Genomic DNA, 20267 nt, shown 5'->3' with positions numbered 1-20267 from the left:
ACATAGCCAAGTTGTCAAAGTAGCTACAAAAGGTATCCCAAAGGCTAGTTGTGATCATAGTTTGGTTGACAATTTTAAGTTATTAAACACACCTTTGATGTGATAAGTGAATAAGTGTGTTTATTTTTTACTACAAAACGACCACTTGTGGGTAGTATATTTAGCAACGTTTTTTCAGTACAAAAGATAAGCTGATTAGACTGCCAATATGTTTACCTGTTCAAAGTCAATTTCAGAGGCATTCTGAAGTCTTTCATTGTTGATACTGGGTGAGTAGCTGTTGTGAATACAAGGGGATGGAGGGTGGGTGAAGTGAACATGGTAAGGGCATGGCATGTATGAAGGGGGTATTTGAGGGGCATGCAAAATTTGAGGAGGCACAGAGGAGTAGGAGAGCTGTAAAGTTGAACTGGGATTATGGAGAGCATGGGGCATTAGCAGTCATTGAAGGAGAATGTGAGGGATGATCGTGGCCGTTTAGTTCATGGTGGAGGGAAAAGTACTGGGTAAGAACAGTAATACTTGGAAATGAAAATACTGAAACTCTGTTCTGCGATGTAGGAAACACTTTGGACCAGGATGTGTCATTTGCAAGTTTTACTGATTTCTCTGACTGGATAGGGATAAATGGGCAGGTCTTCTCTTGGGTATTGTGAAAAGGTCTGACTCAGGTTTTACACTGATCTCCACATTGTAGAAAGGATGTACTGGAGCTATTGGAAAAACTACAAAATAGATTTACAAGAAACTGTGGGTTTATGCTTATCAGAAAAGATAAAATGAGTGGGACTCTTTTCTCTTGAAAATAGAAGGCCAAGGCGTAATATATTAGAGATCTTCAAAACTGTTACGGAGCTTAATAAGGCAGAAATAAGAGATGGTATTGTCATGCTGTCAGACATCCAAAATTCAGAGTCATTAAAATGAAGTCATCATAGACTTAAGGCAAAGCTAAATAAGTATGTGGAGCTAGGATTCAATGAGTTCATACGGAAGCATGCCACCAGTACAAAGCAGTTAGGATATCTATATTTTTAATATACATGTTATGAAACACCTCTGAAGAAGGTAGGAATTGAACCTGGGCTTTCTGACCCAGAAATATGGACAATACCACTGTACCACAAGACCTCAGTATAGGTTGGCATGTAAGCTGTACAAACCCATTGCCATTTTATTTATTAGACCACCTGGTTAATTAGGTTCATATAAATAATTTGCTTTATCATTGAATTATTGAGAAATCATTAAGAAATTTTAATGCATCAACAAATAAACTGATGTTACTACTAACCTGATGGACTATATTCAGAAGGTGCAGAACTATCAGTGAACTACACAAAAAAAAGTTAGAATGTTGAAATTTCTAGCTCTGTGACAATGCAATTATTTACAAATCAATGGGTTCACAAACTGACTAAAAACTAAATAACCAAATGGTTTGAAAATTAAAATTAAGAAATAGATACTTTGTACTTAACTGATGTATCTTTGTCTAATTATTTTTGTTTAATCCTTTTAAAAGACATGTAGAAGTCCCTAATCAACTTTAAGCATTCAAGTCCATATTGTTTGAATTGGATAATCTGCATAGTTCACTGTCATTTGAAATTATGATCACATTTCTTTGATAATTTCAAGAGATATGTAAATCAGATAATTAATAGAGATTAGTCAAAGTTCATTCCAAGAATACAGCCGGATCCCTGATAAATTAACAAATAAGATTGGTTCATTCTTAAATCTGCAGGACATTTGGAGAATGATACAGCATGAATGAGTTAAGACGGTCTGTTATGCTGGTGTCATTTACCTGTTTTTTAGTTCACAGATTCATTTATTGCCTGGGAAAGTGATGTCTTCTTGAACTGCCACAGTCCTTGAGCAGGGGGCAGACCCCCATTGCTGTTAGCAAGTAAGTTTCAGGATCTTGCCCAAAAACACCAGAAGAAAGGTTATATATTTCCAAGTCAGAATGGTGATTGACTTGGAGAGGAACTTACAGGTAGTGTTCCCATGTCTACACGTTCCTTCTCTTTCTAAATGGAAGTGGTCCTGTGTTTGGAAGGTACAATCTAAGGAGGTGTGGTGAATCTCTACATTGCTTTGTGTAAATAGTATACACTACTACTATTGAATGTTGGTGGTGGAAGGAGTGCATGTTTGTGGATGTAGTGCCAATTAAACGAGCTGCTTTGTCCTGGATTGTGTGTTGTTGGTGTTGTACTCACCCAGGCAACGGGGTAGTATTCCATTACATTCTTGACTTGTGTTTTGTACATAGTGGGGTGTCAAGTGGTGAATTGCTCACTGCAGGATTCCTAGCCTCTCACCTGCTCCCATAGCCACTGTATTTATATGTCTAGTCCAGTTCAGTTTCTAAACCATGATAATGTCCAGGATTCAGTGATGATAATGAAATTGAACATCAATGGGTGAAGGTTAGATTATCTCTTATTGTAGATGGTTATTGACTGGCATTTGTGTAGCATAGATGTTATTTGTCACTTGTCAGCCCATGTATGGATATTGTTCAGGTCTTGCCTTATTTGGACATGGATTGCTTCAATATCTGAGGAGTTGCAAATGGTACAATCATCAATGAGCATTCCCACTTTGACCTTAAAATGGAGGAAAGGTGATTGACGAACAGCTGAAGACGGTTGGGCTGAGGACACTATCCTGAGGAACTCCTGCAGAGATGTTCTGGAGATGAGAATGACTGACCACCACAACAACATTAACCGTCCTTTGTGCCAGATATGAATCCAATCAGTGGAGAATTTTCCCCCAGATTCCCACTGGCTCCACGTTTGCTTGGGCTCCTTGGATGTCACACTTGGTGAAATGCAGCCTGAATGTCAAGGGTAGTCACTCTCACTACACCTCTGGAATTCAATTCTTTTGTCCATGTCAGCGCCAAGGCTGTAATGACGTTAAGAGCAGAATGGCTCTGGAAGCGCCCAGGTTGGACATCAGTGAGTAGATTAATGCTGAGCAGGTGACACCTGATAGCATTATTGATGACACCTTTTAGCACATTACTGATAGTCAGAGTAGACGAATAGGATAGTAATTTATGGGTTGGATGTCCTGCTTTTTGAATACTGTCACCGAGTTGGACGGTATGGAAACAGACCATTTGGTCCATCTAGTCCAATCCGACTAACTAAAGTAGTGCCACCTTCTTGCATTTGGCCTAATCGTCTCCAAACCTTTCCTATTCATGTACTTCATGACCCAGCCTATCCAGCCTATTTTTATAACTCAAACCTTTCATTCCCGACAACACCTGAGTAAATCTTTTCTGACCTCTTTCCAATAATATAATCATATTCCTATAGTAGGGCAACCATAACTGCAATCACTACTCCAGAAGTGGCCTCACCAACTTCCTACAAACTCAACATGCCTCGATTATCCACAGGACTCTGGTGGGCAGTATTTCGTTCGGTTAATCGAACTCCGCATAATCGAATGCTGGATAACGTAGTTTAGCCAAGCATCGGGACCTTGCAATCTTCCTGGATAATCTAATGTTTGGATAATTGAATGCCGGATAATCAAGGTCCCTTTGTACTCAATAGTCTGAGCGATGAAGGCAAGCATGCTAATGCCTTCCTAACTACTCTGTCCATCTGTAATGCAACTTTCAAAGAACTACATACTTGAACCCTTAGATTTCTTTGCTCAACAGCTCTACCCATAGCACCATCATTAACTATATAAGTCCTGCCCTTATTTCTTTTACCAAAATGCAAAACCTCACATTTATCCAAGTTATAATCCATCTGCCATTCCTCAGCCTGTTGGTCCAATTGATCACGATTCCTTTGTATTCTTAACTTCCTTCATTGTCCACTATAAACACCAATTTTAGTGTCATCTGCAAACTTACTAACCATGCCTTTTAAATTCTCATCCAAATTGTTTATATAAATGACAAATAACAGTGGACCCAGCGTTGATCCCTGTGAACACCACTGCTCATAGGCCTCCAGTCCAAAAGCCAACCCTCCACCACAACCCTCTGTCTCCTACATCAAGCTAATTTTATATTCCGATTGGCAAGTTCTCCCTGAATCCCTTATGTTCTATCTTTACTGATCAGTCTACCATGTGGAACCTTGTCAAAGGCTTTACTAACGTCCATGTAGCCAAGGTCTACTGTTTTCCCTTCATCTATCTTTTTGGTTACATCCTTAAAAAATTCAATCAAGTTTGTGAGACACAACTTCCCATACACAGAGCCATGCTGATTGTCCATAAACAAGTACCCTGCCTCTATAAAAGCATGTTAGTCCTATTTCTCAGAATCTCCTCCAAAACCTTATCCACCACTGATGTCAGACTCACTGGTCGACAATTCCCTGGGATCACCATACCTGGGCAACTTTCCTCATTGTTGGGTAGATGCCAGTGGCGTAGCTGTACTGGAACAGCTTGGCTAGGGGGGGGCAGCAAGTCATCAGTACTATTGCTGGAATGTTGTCAGGTCCTTTCCAGTATCCAGTGTATCTAACTGTTTCTTGATAACACATGGAGTGAATAAAATTAGCTGAAGACTGGCATCTGTGATGCTGGGGAGTTCTGGAGGACAACTCTTATTACTGGTGTACTTTTAGGAGATAATTCCATCCATATTCAAGGTGGAATGTGAAAACATCAAGCAACTTCTAAGATAGAACAAACATTAGCCATAATAATTGCTACATTCCATTTTATATTCCCGGAAGCTTCTTCACCTGGCAGAAGATCAATATGAAATCTCACCGTGGCTTATTTCGCTTGGATTAGTTAAAATTGAAAAAAAAAATAAACAGCTCAGGGCAAGGCCTGCAAATGATTGAGATTGTAAGTGATACAAACCAAAACTGCTGAAGAACAGTTGTCATGAGATATTATGGTTTTGTGTCGAGTAGAAGGATCAATTTGACAGAAAAGGTTAGAAGTCAGGGGATTGCTGTTCAGCCCCAAACAAGTGTATGTATAGGATCACTGTGTTCCAGACTCAAAACACCAACGCTGATTTTAGTGTTAACTATTTTCCTTTCATGACCTTGCTCTTCTCACTGTGCTTTTGTTGGTTATCATCTCTTTGGCATGAATTTCACAGTGACAAAGTATAGATAAAGGTTTCTGCAAAGATGGAGGCACAAAAAAGTGCCTTATGAAAGTGGACACCCCAAGACAGTGATAGGGCCAAACATAGTATCCATGGTGTGGGCAGAGGAAGTCATGTCTTAAGTACGACTGGATGTCAGCAAACATTACAGAATTGTGGTGGTGTAAATGTGCTGTGTCTTGATGGAGAGCTGACTCCACATGCATGATATCACCAAGGCACAACCTTTAGAATAGGGTACCAAAAATAGACTCTTGAAGTGATGGTGTGGGTTAGGGAGGGAAGAACTTAATAGAATACATTTTGCATATCTTTATTCAAGAAAATCTGGCTCATCATCATTCAGAAAGTAAACAGAATCTTTGCAGAGCTACAAATATAATGATTAACATAAGACCGACCTTAAACATGAAGCTGAATTTTGACACTTTGTTTAAAAGAGTACTTGAAGATTGTGATTGAAATGTTGGACTTGCCCTATGGGGAAACAAATCAGGTCATAAAACAGAACAGACAACTACTAGAATGTATTTTAAAAATCACATTTGTAACTTGGGATTTTGAATCATTTTCTGATCTAGCTTTTCATTGTTTACAATGAGAACAAAATGGTTTTTGAACTGAAATCTATCATGAATGAGCTCTCTTGCAGCAATTCTCTGCCGTTCACCTCATTATATATACTCCACTCCTCTATGGAATTGCTCACCACTGCTGGAACCTTGTTAAGATTTGCATTGCTGGTACCACATTTAAAGCCCAGTACTTGATCATTGCTGCCAGCCACACCTAGCCCTTTACAGAACATGAGGGGAAATAAATAGACAGCTTATTAGAGCACACAGTTGGCACAGAAGCTCACATTCATTGAGGTGTTGCTATTTCACATCAACATCTTTCTGATCAAATAATATTGTGAACTGCAGCTAATAGAGTCAAGCTATGAAGCCCACATGTCCTTTGTCTTTCTTAGGACCATTTCTAAGGGAGTGCGACTCTTTCTCAAATGCTCAGTGTAGCAGAACATGTCATTGTATAACCAGGGCTCACCGCACATTGAAGTTAAATTTGCACTTGCTTTTAGGAACAAAGAGGAGCTGGTTACCTATAGAGAAACAACAACTATACAGTCAATGGATGATGAATAAAATGATGGTTTCATACTTGTTGTGCTAATGTTGCATCACTTGATCATGTTGACGGTAATGTTTCTTCTACTCAATGTCCTCATCTTCCTCCTTTGAAGTCTGTTGATGCTCTCCCAACTCTTCAGTGGCTGCCAAATCTCCTCTTTGCTTGCTCCTTTGCGCAGGAAACAAGAGGCAGTGCACACTCTTGACTGTCTACAAGGCCACCCCAAATGCTATCATTAGAACTTCATCTTTTGGAGTCCTTTTTGCCTGCTCCATAATGGTCCTGCCAGAAGAAAAGGCTGCACTGTATGTCTGCTCAGCCTCTGTCAGGATGTTGCATAACGGAGTCATCAGGCATGGTTACACAAGGTTACACATGGTTACACATTGGCTCCCAGTAACCATCCTTGTTAGTATTTAATGCTCAAAATGAAGCAGAAACATTAGACTTGTGAAGGACATGTCAGGACCCAAAGCACCTGACACAATCTTCAAAGATGTACCAATGATCACAGATGACCTGTAATCAACAGAAGGAACCCTTTTGTGTGGATGAAGTCAGTTGCATCATTTTGTGCCACTCTCTACACAGCACACGAAGAAGAAACAAGAGTCGGCCACTCAGCCCCTTAAGCCTGCTCCACCATTCAATAAGATCATGGCTGATCAGATTTTAACCATAACTCTACATTCCTGCATCTCCCTAATGAGCTTCATCTCCTTGGTAATCACAAATCTACTACCTCTGCCTTAAAGATATTCAAAGATTCTGCATCCACTGGCATTTGAATAGGGAATTCCAAAGACTCAACCCTACAAGAGTAAAAATATTTCCTCATCTCTGCTTTAAATGGCACCTTTTTATTTTTAAACTATGACCCCTAATTCTAGATTCTCCCAAAACAGGAAACATGCTTTCCACATCTACCTGATCAAGTTCTCTTCAGATCTTAAATATTTCAATTAAGCCTAGACTTTCCTCATAAGGTAATCCACTCATTCTAGGACTGTCTAGTAAACCTTCTCTGATCTGAACTGTTTCCAGTGCATTAACATCTTTCTGTAAGTGCGGTGTCCAGTACTTTACACAATTTTCCAGATACAGTCTCAGCAATGCGTGGTATGGCTGCTGCATGACCTCCCAACTCCTGGATCCAATTACTCTCACAATAAGCCATAACATTTAATGAGCATTCCTTATTGCTTGCTGGGTCTGCATTCTGTCATTGCATCAAACTGTTAGAATTCCCTCCCCGAAAAGCATTGTGGGTCTAGCTACAACATATAGACTGCAGCCCATTCTCCAGTAACAGACCACTCATCATTTACTGTGAGAACTATGTCTCAATGTCTGGGACACAGTTGGAAAATACAATGTTTTTTTCTTGACATTGAGAAAGGTCTTGCTTGACATCTTCCATGATTATCCCAAATTTCCTCCCTGTTTAGTTTAGGGCCTGGGAGTAATCCATCAACTGTTTTTGTGCAAAGCTTAGGTGAAGTCTTATTTGTAACAGCATGGTGTACTTTCATTTCATGACATAGAAGCTAGTATTGAGTGCATGGACAGGATCCAAGAATAGCCATTAAACTGATAACAAGATGAATGGCACTTACATTCCATGATTGGATTAGGGAACTATGGCCTTTTACGATAAAAAAGCAAAGAATTCAAAGAGATTTAGAGCCATAGAGTCACAGAGATATTCAGCATGGAAACAGACCCTTCGGTCCAACCTGTCCATGCCGACCAGAAATCCCAATCCAATCTAGTCCCACTTGCCGGCACCTAGCCCATATCCCTCCAAACCCTTCCTATTCATATACCCATACAAATGCCTCTTAAATGTTGCAATTGTACCAACCTCCACCACATCCTCTGGCAGCTCATTCCATACATGTACCACCCTCTGCATGAAAAGGTTGCCCCTTAGGTCTCTTTTATATCTTTCCCCTCTCACCCTAAACCTATGCCCTCTAGTTCTGGACTCCCCGACCCCAGGGAAAAGACTTTGTCTATTTATCCTATCCATGCCCCTCATAATTTTGTAAACCTCTATAAGGTCACCCCTTAGCCTCCAACGCTCTAGGGAAAACAGCCCCAGCCTGTTCAGCCTCTCCCTGTAGCTCAAATCCTCCAACCCTGGCAACATCCTTGTAAATCTTTTCTGAACCCTTTCATGTTTCACAACATCTTTCCAATAGGAAGGAGACCAGAACTGCACGCAATATTCCAACAGTGGCCTAACCAATGTCCTGTATAGCTGCAACATAACCTCCCAACTCCTGTACTCAATACTCTGACCAATAAAGGAAAGCATACCAAACGCCTTCTTCACTATCCTATCTACCTGTGACTCCACTTTCAAGGAGCTATGAACCTGCACTCCAAGGTCTCTTTGTCCAGCAACACTCCCTAGGACCTTACCATTAAGTGTAATAGTCCTGCTAAGATTTGCTTTCCCAAAATGCAGCACCTCGCATTTATCTGAATTAAACTCCATCTGCCACTTCTCAGCCCATTGGCCCATCTGGTCCAGATCCTGTTGTAATCTGAGGTAACCCTCTTCGCTGTCCATTACACCTCCGATTTTGGTGTCATTTGCAAACTTACTGACTGTACCTCTTATGCTCGCATCCAAATCATTTATGTAAATGACAAAAAGTAGAGGGCCAAGCGCTGATCCTTGTGGCACTCCACTGGTCACAAGCCTCCAGTCTGAAAATCAACCTTCCACCACCACCCTCTGTCTTCTTCCTTTGAGCCAGTTCTGTATCTAAATGGTTAGTTCTCCCTGTATTCCATGAGATCTAACCTTGCTAATCAGTCTCCCATGGGGAACCTTGTTGAATGCCTTACTGAAGTCCATATAGATCACATCTCTGTCCTCATCAATATTCTTTGTTACTTCTTCAAAAAACTCAATCAAGTTTGTGAGACATGATTTCCCATGCACAAAGCCATGTTGACTATTCCTAATCAGTCCTTGCCTTTCCAAATACATGTACATCCTATCCCTCAGAATTCCCTCCAACAACTTGCCCGCCACTGAGGTCAGGCTCACCCTTCTATAGTTCTCTGGCTTGTGTTTATCGCCCTTCTTAAACAGTGGCACAACATTAGCCAACCTCCAGTCTTCCGGCACCTCACCTGTGATTATTGATGATACAAATATCTCAGCAAGAGGCCCAGCAAAAAGATCTCTAGCTTTCTACAGAGTTCTCGGGTACACCTGATCAGGTCCTGGGGATTTATCCACCTCTAATTGTTTCATGACATCCAGCACTTCCTCTTCTGTAATCTGGACATTTTGCAAGATGTCACCATCTATTTCCCTACATTCTATATCTTCCATATCCTTTTCCACAGTAAATACTGATGCAAGATATTCATTTAGTATCTTCCCCATTTTCTGTGGCTCCACACAAAGGCCGCCTTGCTGATCTTTGAGAGGCCCTATTCTCCCCCTAGTTGCCCATTTGTCCTTAATATATTTGTAAAAACCTTTTGGATTCTCCTTAATTCTATTTGCCAAAGCTATCTCATGTCCCCGTTTTGCCCTCCTGATTTCCCTCTTAAGTATACTCCTACTTCCTTTATACTCTTCTAAGGATTCACTCGATCTATCCTGACATTTGCTTCCTTCTTTTTCTTAACCAAACTCTCAATTTCTTTAGTCATACAGCATTCCCTATACCTACTAGCCTTCCCTTTCACCCTGACTGGAATACACTTTCTCTGGATTCTTGTTATCTCATTTCTGAAGGCTTCCCATTTTCCAGCTGTCCCTTTACCTGCAAACACCTGCCTCCAATCAGCTTTCAAAAGTTCTTGCCTAATACTGTCAAAATTGGCCTTTCTCCAATTTAGAACTTCAACTTTTAGATCTGGTCCATCCTTTTCCATCACTATTTTAAAACAAATAGAATTATAGTCACTGGCCCCAAAATGCTCCCCCACTGATACATCAGTCACCTGCCCTGTCTTATTTCCCAAGAGTAGGTCAAGTTTTGCACCTTCTCTAGTAGGTGCATCCACATACTGAATCAGAAAATTGTCTTGTATACACTTAAGAAATTGCTCTCCATCTAAACCTTTGATTGAAATCTTTAAAACAGTGACAGGATTCGATCATCATAATTATGTTTTATAGTCCAATAATGTTTTCAGAAAACATTGTTAAAAGCCACTGCTTTTTGTCCAGAAGTTCTTGACAGTGAGTTTTGAGAAGATTTGTAGCTCAGGTTGAGGTTCTGGATGTAGGTTTGCTCGCTGAGCTGGAAGGTTCAATTTCTGACGTTTCATCACCATACGAGGTAACATCATCAGTGACCCTTCAAATGAAGCACTGGTTATATAGCTCGCTTTCTATTTATGTGTTTAGGTTTCCTTGGTTGGTGATGTCATTTCCTATTCTTTTTCTCAGGGGGTAGTAAATGGGATCCAAGTCAATGTGTTTGTTGATAGAGTTCCAGTTGGAATGCCATGCTTCTAGGAATTCTCGTGTATGTTTGGCTTGTCCTAGGATGGATATGTTGTCCCAGTTAAAGTGGTGTCCTTTGTCATCCATATGTAAGGATACTAGTGAGAGTGAGTCATGTCCTTTTGTGGCTAGTTGATGTTCATGGATCCTGGTGGCTAGTTTTCTGCCTGTTTATCAATGAAGTGTTTGTTAAGTTCTTGCAAGGTATTTTGTAAATGACATTAGTTTTTTTTTGAATCTGAAGTGGTTGAATCTGTAGCAGCAAACATGTCTTTGACAAACCTGTTTAGGGCAGCACAGTGGTTCAGTGGTTAGCACTGCTGCCTCACACAGCCAAGGACCCGGGTTCAATTCCAGCCTTGGGGTAAATGTCTACGCGGAGTTTGCACGGTCTCCTTAGTCTGTGGGGCTTTTGTTCCAGATGTTCTGATTTCCTTTCACAGTACAAAAATGCACAGGTTTAGTGGATTGGCCATGCTATGTTTCCCACAGTGTTTAGGAATGTGAGGGCTAGATGTATTAACCTTGGTAACTGTGGGAATATGGGGATAGTGTAGGAGACTGGGTCTGCATGGGATACTCTTTAGAGTGTTGATGCAGATACAATGGTTGAATGATCTCTTTCAGCAGTGTAGGAATTCTATGATTCTACAAGTCACTTTATTACACTACTGCCAGTTTATTATAGATGACAGAGAAACATGCACAAGTATATAAAAACTGTCATGCGAGAGTTAAGAAAGTTTCTTGATGACTCATTCTGAGAATATAAATTTGAGATTGACCAAAATTCAAAATAGGCTTTGAAGGCTATATACAGTACATTTTCTCCAATGTTCCCAAACATTTCTAACTTATAGACGGTTGTGAGGCACAAGTTCTTGAATAACAAACTGCATTAGTCACTAATGAAAAAGACCACAGGGAGGAGGTAAGCTATCACTGGAATGCCAATACCTTATAAAGAATATATCCTAATTATTGCATAGGCATGCAGGGTAAGTGGTCATCTTGTCAAGAATGATTCAAAAGGTAAGCTGCCTAGACAAACAGAGATTCTATTTTGAATTGTTCAGGAGAACACACCTCCCAGTACAGAGAGTGTGAAGTAAAGGATGGTGAAAGACCTCTTAAAACAACTTCTAGTATGCTGCAAAGTAACTGGGTAGCTAAAAGTGCTTTATACCTGCAGAACCGGAAGCCAGGAAATTTCTGTCTCTCTTCCAAGTTCTGCCGTCTTGCTCGTGTACCTGTCCACAAGAATTCACGCTATCCAACCACAGAAGCTATCACAGTTTCTGGATCCAACTTCAGGGTTCAAACACTTCACTTCAGAACACAAACTGAACTAATACCCTCTCATGGTATACCACAAAAAGTTATTAGACTTTCTATTTATAAGTATCCATTTGCTTTATTGGTATCTGTTTTAGTCCTGAGTGTAGTGTATATTTGTAGCGGATTATTACTATTTGTAAACTTAGATTTGAAAGTAGGGGGATGATGAAATTTAGTTCTGTGAAGGTAACTTATTTTTTACAAAGATCAGAAAGTCGCTTGCATTTGAACTCAAGACAGTTGTTCCAAGAAAAAGTGTGACATAAGTTAAAAGACTCAATTAGCTTTCTGGGAGGTCAACTGCACAATGTTTACAATGCTGAGTTTTATGACCTACATCAAAACAAATGAGAGGCCACTAGCTGTTTGAGATCAGGTGAAGAAGAGAAGTCACGAAAGCTGAAGGACAGTGTTTTGTTTGTGAAAATCTCCAAACTGAGTTTTGTGTAAAAGCCTCCAGACTGTGAGAACTGGCAAGAAATCCAGGCTGTCAAGACTGGAAAGAAGTCTCAGGCAATTAGAGCTGTAATGATGTGTTGAGGCCAATAGAGCTGGAAAGATGTCTCTTGGCCATCAGAACGAGAGAAGATAACATGAGGAATAATTGTAAAATTAACAAAGGAGTGACTCTTCCCTGGGATTGAGTGACTGCAAAGAATGTTGCTGGGAAAAGGGTGGCAATGCCTTATATAGAACATAATTTAATTGTTGCATTGGTATCTTCCTGCTGTTTATGTTAAGATCTTTCTAAATTGTCATATATATAACCTTTTGTGCAATAAACTTGAACTGGTTTACTAAAAGCATGTTTGCAGCCTTGTCTGAATATGTTCAGTGACAGATCATTATATTAATCAAACTGCAAAAATAAAAGTTTATGGTTTATCAAATCAGATGTCATTCTAGAGTCTGACTTGTCCAATACTACCATCAACTGTGATTTTGAAAGAGTCAGGCTCTTGGCAAGAAGAGAATTTGTTAAATTTAATTAGGATCTTTTAACGAAATTAGTTTTTTGGGGACTGGATATACTAAAGAGTTAAGATAGAGTTTAATTATACAGATTACTTTACTCTGTATGTACATACGACTCTGAAATTTCCAGTTGTTAGCCATTTCAATTAAATGACCTTGCTCTCACGTTAACATTTCTCTCCTGGGTCTGCTACAACATTACAATGAAGCACAGTGCAATCTTGATAAACAATGCCTCATTTTCTGCTTAGATATCTAGATAGTCAACAAATCTGCAAAGGGAGATTCCAATATCAAAATCTAATACAGTTCCATTGGATCTCAAAGCTACAATCATACAATCAATCATTTAACAGGCAAGAACAATATCATTGTAGATGCTATGTCAAGAGCAACTAAGAAACAAAATGAATGCCATAATCACATGGACCTGGAGAGAAAAATGTTTCTTATGGTAATCTTTGTACTTAATGTAAATATATTATTACAGTTAATCCATGTACAAAGCCAATGATTGAGGTAATGGCGGGGGCGGTGTGGACTTGTTGGGCCGAAGGGCCTGTTTCCACACTGTAAGTAATCTAATCTAATCTAAACTCTCAAAAATAGCAAGATTGTGGAATGTTTGGTCTTCTACATGCACTAAGCTTCAATCAATTTTGATTTTGCAAGGTATGTGTCAGAAAAGAACATCAATAGAGACAGTGCACAAGAGCAGAAGCTGAGGCAGGTACAAGGAGCACTAAACCAAATAGACTGTGTACAATAAGTACCGTCAAGCTGCAATAAAGGACACATTGAACCAAAGGATGGTGAAAACATTTCACACTGTCAATCTCATGGAAAACATCGCACCATCCAAACTGTTTGTAAAACTTCAAATTACCTGTGCTCAAAAAACTAGTGACTATTCATTACTGTCCACGTAGGAAAGTACCAACACAAGCTTCCTGCAAATTCTGATCACGACATGTACCCACAAATGGGAAGTTATAATAAAACATCCAAATATAAACTTTAATCATATCATCGTTCATCAATTCCATGTGTAGAATCAATAGCTGTTGGGTGCAAAATACAATTAATGTACTTGCAGATGTTTTAGACTGTAGACTCTGCTGGGCCAGTAATTGCAGGTGTACAGTACCAGTGTACTGTGATCTCACACTAGTCACAATCAATGGAGTCAGTTAAACATTGGAGAAACAACATAAACTGCAGCAGACGATTTGCAGACCTGAACATGAAAGGACACCACCTTCTTCTGAATCGGTGAGTTGAAATCTCAGCTCTCTGCTGTGGGAAAACAAATTGAAGTTCAAAAGGAAAAGACTTCAAAATAATTTGAACTTGAAAACAGCATCTTTGAGGTAATGAATTCTTTAGAGGTTAACTCTATACAGGTCTCAAAGATGAACGATGAGCTGAAGGATAAAGGAAGGAAATAAGATGAACCACAAGTTCTGTATTATCAATCCCATGAAAATATTAAAGATAAACTGAAAGAAGTGTGGATGCTGTAAATCAGAAACAAAAACAGAAATTGCTGGAAAAGCTCAGCAGGTCTGGCAGCATCTGTGAAGGAAATCCGAGGTTAACATTTTGGCTCCCCCTTTCTCAATGAAAGTGTTAGTGGTTTAGAGGACAATATTGAGCAATTCAAATCTAAAATAGTTCAGGCCCAAAATGAGCAGGTACATCGACCTGAGCTCAAAGTGATACTCAAGAAAAACAACACATTTGTAAGAACCGCTGGAGATACACAGTGCACACAATAACGCACTACAAATCAATACGGAGTCATATGTTTCAGAAGCAAATGATGGAAGAAGTCAAGCAAGTCATAGAGATAATCAAACTCCACTGAAGCAACTACAAAATGGAAAATATCCAGCTTCAAAGGAATCAAAAGAGAAAATGATTGTGAGTGGCTGGATAGTTAATAAAGCAAGTTACAAAGGGGAAAGGTATACTGGAACAAAAGCAGGTGGAAACTTTGATAGAATTGGAAAAATCCAGACTGCAAAACCAAAAGTTTCTAACTGAGCAGGAACTGCTTAAGAAACAAAACAGGAATTGCCAAGAAGATTTGAACAACCCAGTTTAGCTTCAGAAATTGGATCAGTCAGTGGTAATCTGGCGGTAGTGCATCAAGTTAGTATAATTCTGGAATAGCAACTTCAGTACAAATAAGAAAAGCTTGTCAATACAAACAGGAACAACAGACACATCCTAGGGCAGGCAAAAGAGACACACACAACAATTCTTAGAGGCATGGCATTCTAACCAGAACTCCATCAATAAACACAATGACTTAGATCCCATGTACCTTCCCCTGAAAAGAAGAACCCGGAGATGACATCACCCACCTTCAGAAACCAGGACCTATCAATAGAGAGGCAGGACATACCACCAGTACTTCACTGCAGACTCTCACTGATAAATGTTACCAAGTCATGGTGACAAAATGTCTGAAAACAAACCTTTCAGCTCAGTGAGCTAACATACATACCTAACAACAAACAATGTCACTGATGCCAATAAGCAATCATTGGCACCTCCAAACTAAGTCAGAGACACAAAATCTGGACCGTCAGTAAATTAGCTATACTTCACAGAGACTCAACAGCTAACTTGTAAGTAAGGTAACTGTTTGTTGGAAAGCAGGAAGTTATTTTTTCTATAACTTTAAGATGTGTATGTAGTGCTGGACTCTGCATAGTCAGTCTGTTGTGGGGTTGCAAGCTTCACACGTGGAAACCAGTTGGCTTGCTGTAATGCCTGGTTCATAGCTTGCAATGTATGTTGCTATTTTAAATATACTAACCTATGATTTAGTTCCTGATGAAACGTTCATACTAGAACATTATAATTAACATGGCACAATGAGTACAATGGGATGAATGGCTTCCTTCTGCACTATAAAACTCTGAACAGCAGGACAGTTATCTTTGACACTTGCCTAGAACACACATGAATTTTATATGGGCTTTCAATTGGCTTGAGGTGAGCTTCTGGCTCCATTGATGAATAAATCCTGCATCTGTGAGTTGCCAGGCAATCAAATGATCGGTATTTAATATCCATGGTGGGAGCAGCCATCACTATCTTGGTCCCAATTTCACCCTCTTTCCCTGTCTCTGAGTGTCACCATGCCGTTGGTGACATACAATTCATCCTGTAACTACGAAGGCATTGATGTTACAGAATCAATGCATCTTTAGCAGTGCAAAATCTGTTCATAACATCTGGGTATAAACTATCATAATTAATTATCTCTGCTATATTTAATTAAAATATAGCAATTGAATATCTGGAAAAATCAGATTGCATAGTTATCTTGCTTTTTCTTGTGGTACACTTTCCCATAGCTTCTTGTACTTTTTCAACAAATGCATATCATATAGGTTTTGCATGTTTTCAGTGAAAAAATAAATGAATTGTTAAAACAATTAAATTATAAGAAATAGAGGAGCAAAAAATGGATGTCATTTCATTCTTCTTGCACGGGAACTTAGAACATGGCATCAAAAGTTAAGGACAACAAAGGGTTGAATTCCTTCAAAAGAAAGCAGATTGGCAATTAACTGAAAAAACTCTTTCATTTATGGACAAGCAATTTTATGTGATACAAGCTAAAATTATTAAGAAGAGTTTTGAAGTAATTGGCATATTTACCCAGTAATTTCTATCTCATTAATTTGCAGTTTGAGGGGTACAAATTTGACAATTTTAACCATGGGTGACTTGACATCCTGCATCAATTCCTGATTCTTAACTTCATCTCGTGTTTCTGTAATTTGATCTTCATTAAACCTAGAATTCAATGCAAATAAATATTGGTAATACCACATGTAATGAAATCTTTCTCACCTTAGGAAATCATGCCTCCCAAGTGTACACGTTGAGAAATTACGTTTCTTTCTCTGATCTAAAATCCATAGAATCATTATAACACAGAAGGCCATTTGGCACAAGATGTTTGTGCTGTCCCTCCTAAAGTCTAATTCATGTCCTGCCATTCATCTGCCCTGTCCCCACATCCATACACATTCCTCCTTTTTAGATACTTGGAATATTTAGGAAGTGGAGAAAGATTTACAACACATGAGGCCTCTCCGTCCATCATGTCTGAAAATCACCAGCCTAACTCTATTTCCAGTACTTGGCCCATGTCCCTCGAGGAAATGAGAATTCAGGAACATATGTAGTTGCCTGTTAAATGAGTTAAAGTTTTGATTATCCTAAATAATTCACAAGAAGCCGACTACCGCCACCTGGTTCCACAGGGAAATCTACGCACCCATTCTGAACTTGTCTTCTGCCACTTGCCTGATCTAAGACCATCCCTATTACTACTCGCTCATTACCTCACATCATATTTCATCATGCAAATCTCAATGTGCCTCAAACAAACTTACAAACCTTTGAATCAATTGGATATTAATACATTTATTTTATTTCAGCAGGATAAGATGCCCTACTGCAGTAAATAGACGATGAGGATAGATGCAAAATGGAGCTTCTTCACAAAAACACAGCATTCTGGAGAAATCAGTTATTTCCACTGGAACAGATCCTCCAGTTTATCACACTACCTGTGAATGTCACTTGTTTTAAACAGTGTTCTGAAAATATTCGCAGCTTTCAGCAATTCCTAGTTTCTTGTGCAGGTCCTTCCCTCAGCAGTGAAAATTGCTGGAAACTGCATCTGAATTCTACCTATTTGACAGGATCCCAATTTTAAATTAATCAGTGCCAAATATAAGTTATCATGTGAGTCGCTCAGGACCTGAGCAGAGTCAAGATAACAATAACTATCATGCAGTTGCAAATGGAACAGAAAGACTTGAAACAATCTTAACCTTTCCATGGACTGGGTGGAAACTGGTTGAAACTTGGCAAGAAATTTTCACAGGGAGTAAAACAGCCATGATGTGTTTACCTAACAGTCCAAGTTGGTTAACAGTATATCCATGTAGAAAGTATTTCCTTCTCCTACCTGATCACAGATTGATTGCTGTCCCATGCAAAACCTTATGTTGTTTATGCGACGTTAATAAGTCCTCATGTCTTTGTCTTAAATCAGTGTCAACCTCCTCTTATAATTCATGAGAACCGACTAATCTCCAAAGTCTCATTTTTAAAAGATTTGGGTAAGTCTTTGAATATTCAACAACTGAAGAAACTTTGCTTACACTTGCAAGAGGGATGCCATATCTAAATTCCATATCATGATTAAATTGAGCCATCCAACAGCTAGCAAATTTTCATCATTGATGTTTATTAAATCAATGCCACTTAGTGCTGTGTCGGTCAGTTCATTCTGCAATAATGCAAAACAAATGATTACAATTTGATGAACTGACATGCAGGCTAACCAACATATGTAATTAATATGCAATAGCTATCAGATTTGCTGCAAGGAATGAAAAATGGTAAGCAATGAAACTATTGGAAATCACTCTGCTCATTTCTTCAGCGCAAAATAGGAGAGTGACTTAAAAGTGTACATCACCTGTCAAATGTGCCTGCAACACAGAAGGAACATGCTGATTGCCACAGTGCTCCTTAGTTGTCCTATGTATCAGCTGAAATGAATGTTACTGCCTATGCAAATAATGAACCTTCTATCACTGCTTTTGTGTAACAGAAGTTTCCCTTTATGTCTAACAATAGCATGTGTTGTGCTGGTTGCAATCAATGTCTTCAGGAACAATCAAGCCAGCAAAGTATTCACAGGTAATGAAAGTGGGAGAATGGGGGAGTTAGGGGTAGTTGCTCACCACCAACAAGTAAAATATTACTGAACTTGGGACTAGAAAGAGGAGGTACTCCTCTGCATTGCTCTAGATTGAAATTATAGGCCATTACCTATTTCTCCCTCCTACTCCTTTCCCTGACAAACCACAGGACCAGTGCAGCATCCAAAAACGGCCAACCTTCATCCTTGCTTGAACTGATATACTGCCTTTGGAATGCAGCGAGCCCCTCCTGCCTGCTGGTCTTATTCGCATGACAGGCCTATTTTATATGGTCCTTCCGTACATTGATTTCAGTGTAGGTGGGGAGGCAGTGATATCACTGCACTAATAATCCAGAACTCCAGGCCAAAGTTCTGGAGGCATGGGTTCAAATCCCACCAGTCCAGATAGTGAAACATGAATTCAAGTTAAAAAAGAAAAACCTCTTGAATGTGGAGGTGGCCCATGGCAATCATGTACCCATTGTCAACACTAATGTCTTTTTGGGAACAAATTCTTCCAAGCTTACCTGGTCTGGCCTATATATGATTCAGGGCCAACAGCAATGCTGTTGAATCTTATCTGTCCCCTGGGCAATTGGAGATGATCAATAAATGCTGTGAATGAATATTTTTAAAAGTACTGATTTTGAATACCACTCCTGAAACATGACCAATTTCTACTCGTGCCTTAAAATTCTGTTTATAGCTGTAAAGGCTTGGAGTAAGAAGCTGAGACCTATAACATGTGGAGTTCTACTCTTGGAATGTTTTATAATTCTGTACAGATGATTCCTATCCAACATTACACATTAATTTGTCCCAAAATGCATATGACAATGCCAATAATGTATTTATATGATAAGATGACAAAACATCAACAATATTACAGTTACCTCCTTTCCAGCATGTAATTCTTCACTGAGAAATTGTAATTCCTTCCTTCTGGCTAAACTGCTTCTGTTATATATTGTAGTGATTATATCTGGAAATTCTGCTAGAATGGTTAGATTCGGTTCATCTGATGTATCCTTTGGGGAAATGAGACTGTTAGGAACTGAATGCATTGTATTAATGGTTCTCTGCTTGTTCATTTAATGAAGCTTCACTAGAGTATGCCATTCTTATGCTGAATTTGCTTGTAAGATGTGTAAATATCAAAATAAATCCAGTCCCAGCTATTAGAACTAAATGTTGCCATATTCTATCCAGATTCTAGTCACTCAGGAGTACAGGCGCCTGAGATACCTGAAGAAATTGCTGTTGTTGCAACTGGTTATTGCAGGAAGATGCATCTAGAACTAAACTTTCAACCAAGTACTCTGTATAGCCATTCCTCCCTATTCCTGAAGGTTCTCTTCCTGAGAACCCCTGCAAATGATGAAATTCATGAGTGCACAGCTCATGAAAAATAGGTTGAAAATGGCTAAAAATATTGTGGATCCACAACTTTTGCCCACCGGTGTTGA

At 39.3% G+C, this 20267-nt stretch overlaps 1 protein-coding gene across 1 annotated transcript in view; it reads right to left on the bottom strand.

Moving 5' to 3' along the window:
• Nucleotides 1–20267, bottom strand: part of LOC140482656 (WD repeat-containing protein 64-like) — a 133852-nt gene that overhangs the window by 32203 nt on the left and 81382 nt on the right. Inside the window, exons 15-18 of the mRNA XM_072580159.1 lie at nucleotides 20047–20169; nucleotides 18254–18381; nucleotides 16734–16871; nucleotides 15385–15440 (exon numbers count right to left, since the gene is read on the bottom strand). Of these exons, the coding sequence (XP_072436260.1) occupies nucleotides 15385–15440; nucleotides 16734–16871; nucleotides 18254–18381; nucleotides 20047–20169 (445 nt within the window). The remainder of the gene's footprint in view (nucleotides 1–15384; nucleotides 15441–16733; nucleotides 16872–18253; nucleotides 18382–20046; nucleotides 20170–20267) is intronic.

This window comes from Chiloscyllium punctatum, chromosome 11 (assembly GCF_047496795.1).
Source record: "Chiloscyllium punctatum isolate Juve2018m chromosome 11, sChiPun1.3, whole genome shotgun sequence".
Lineage (NCBI taxonomy): Eukaryota > Metazoa > Chordata > Chondrichthyes > Orectolobiformes > Hemiscylliidae > Chiloscyllium > Chiloscyllium punctatum.
Note: the sequence above shows the minus strand (reverse complement) of the source record. Positions and strands in the feature narration are given on the sequence as shown.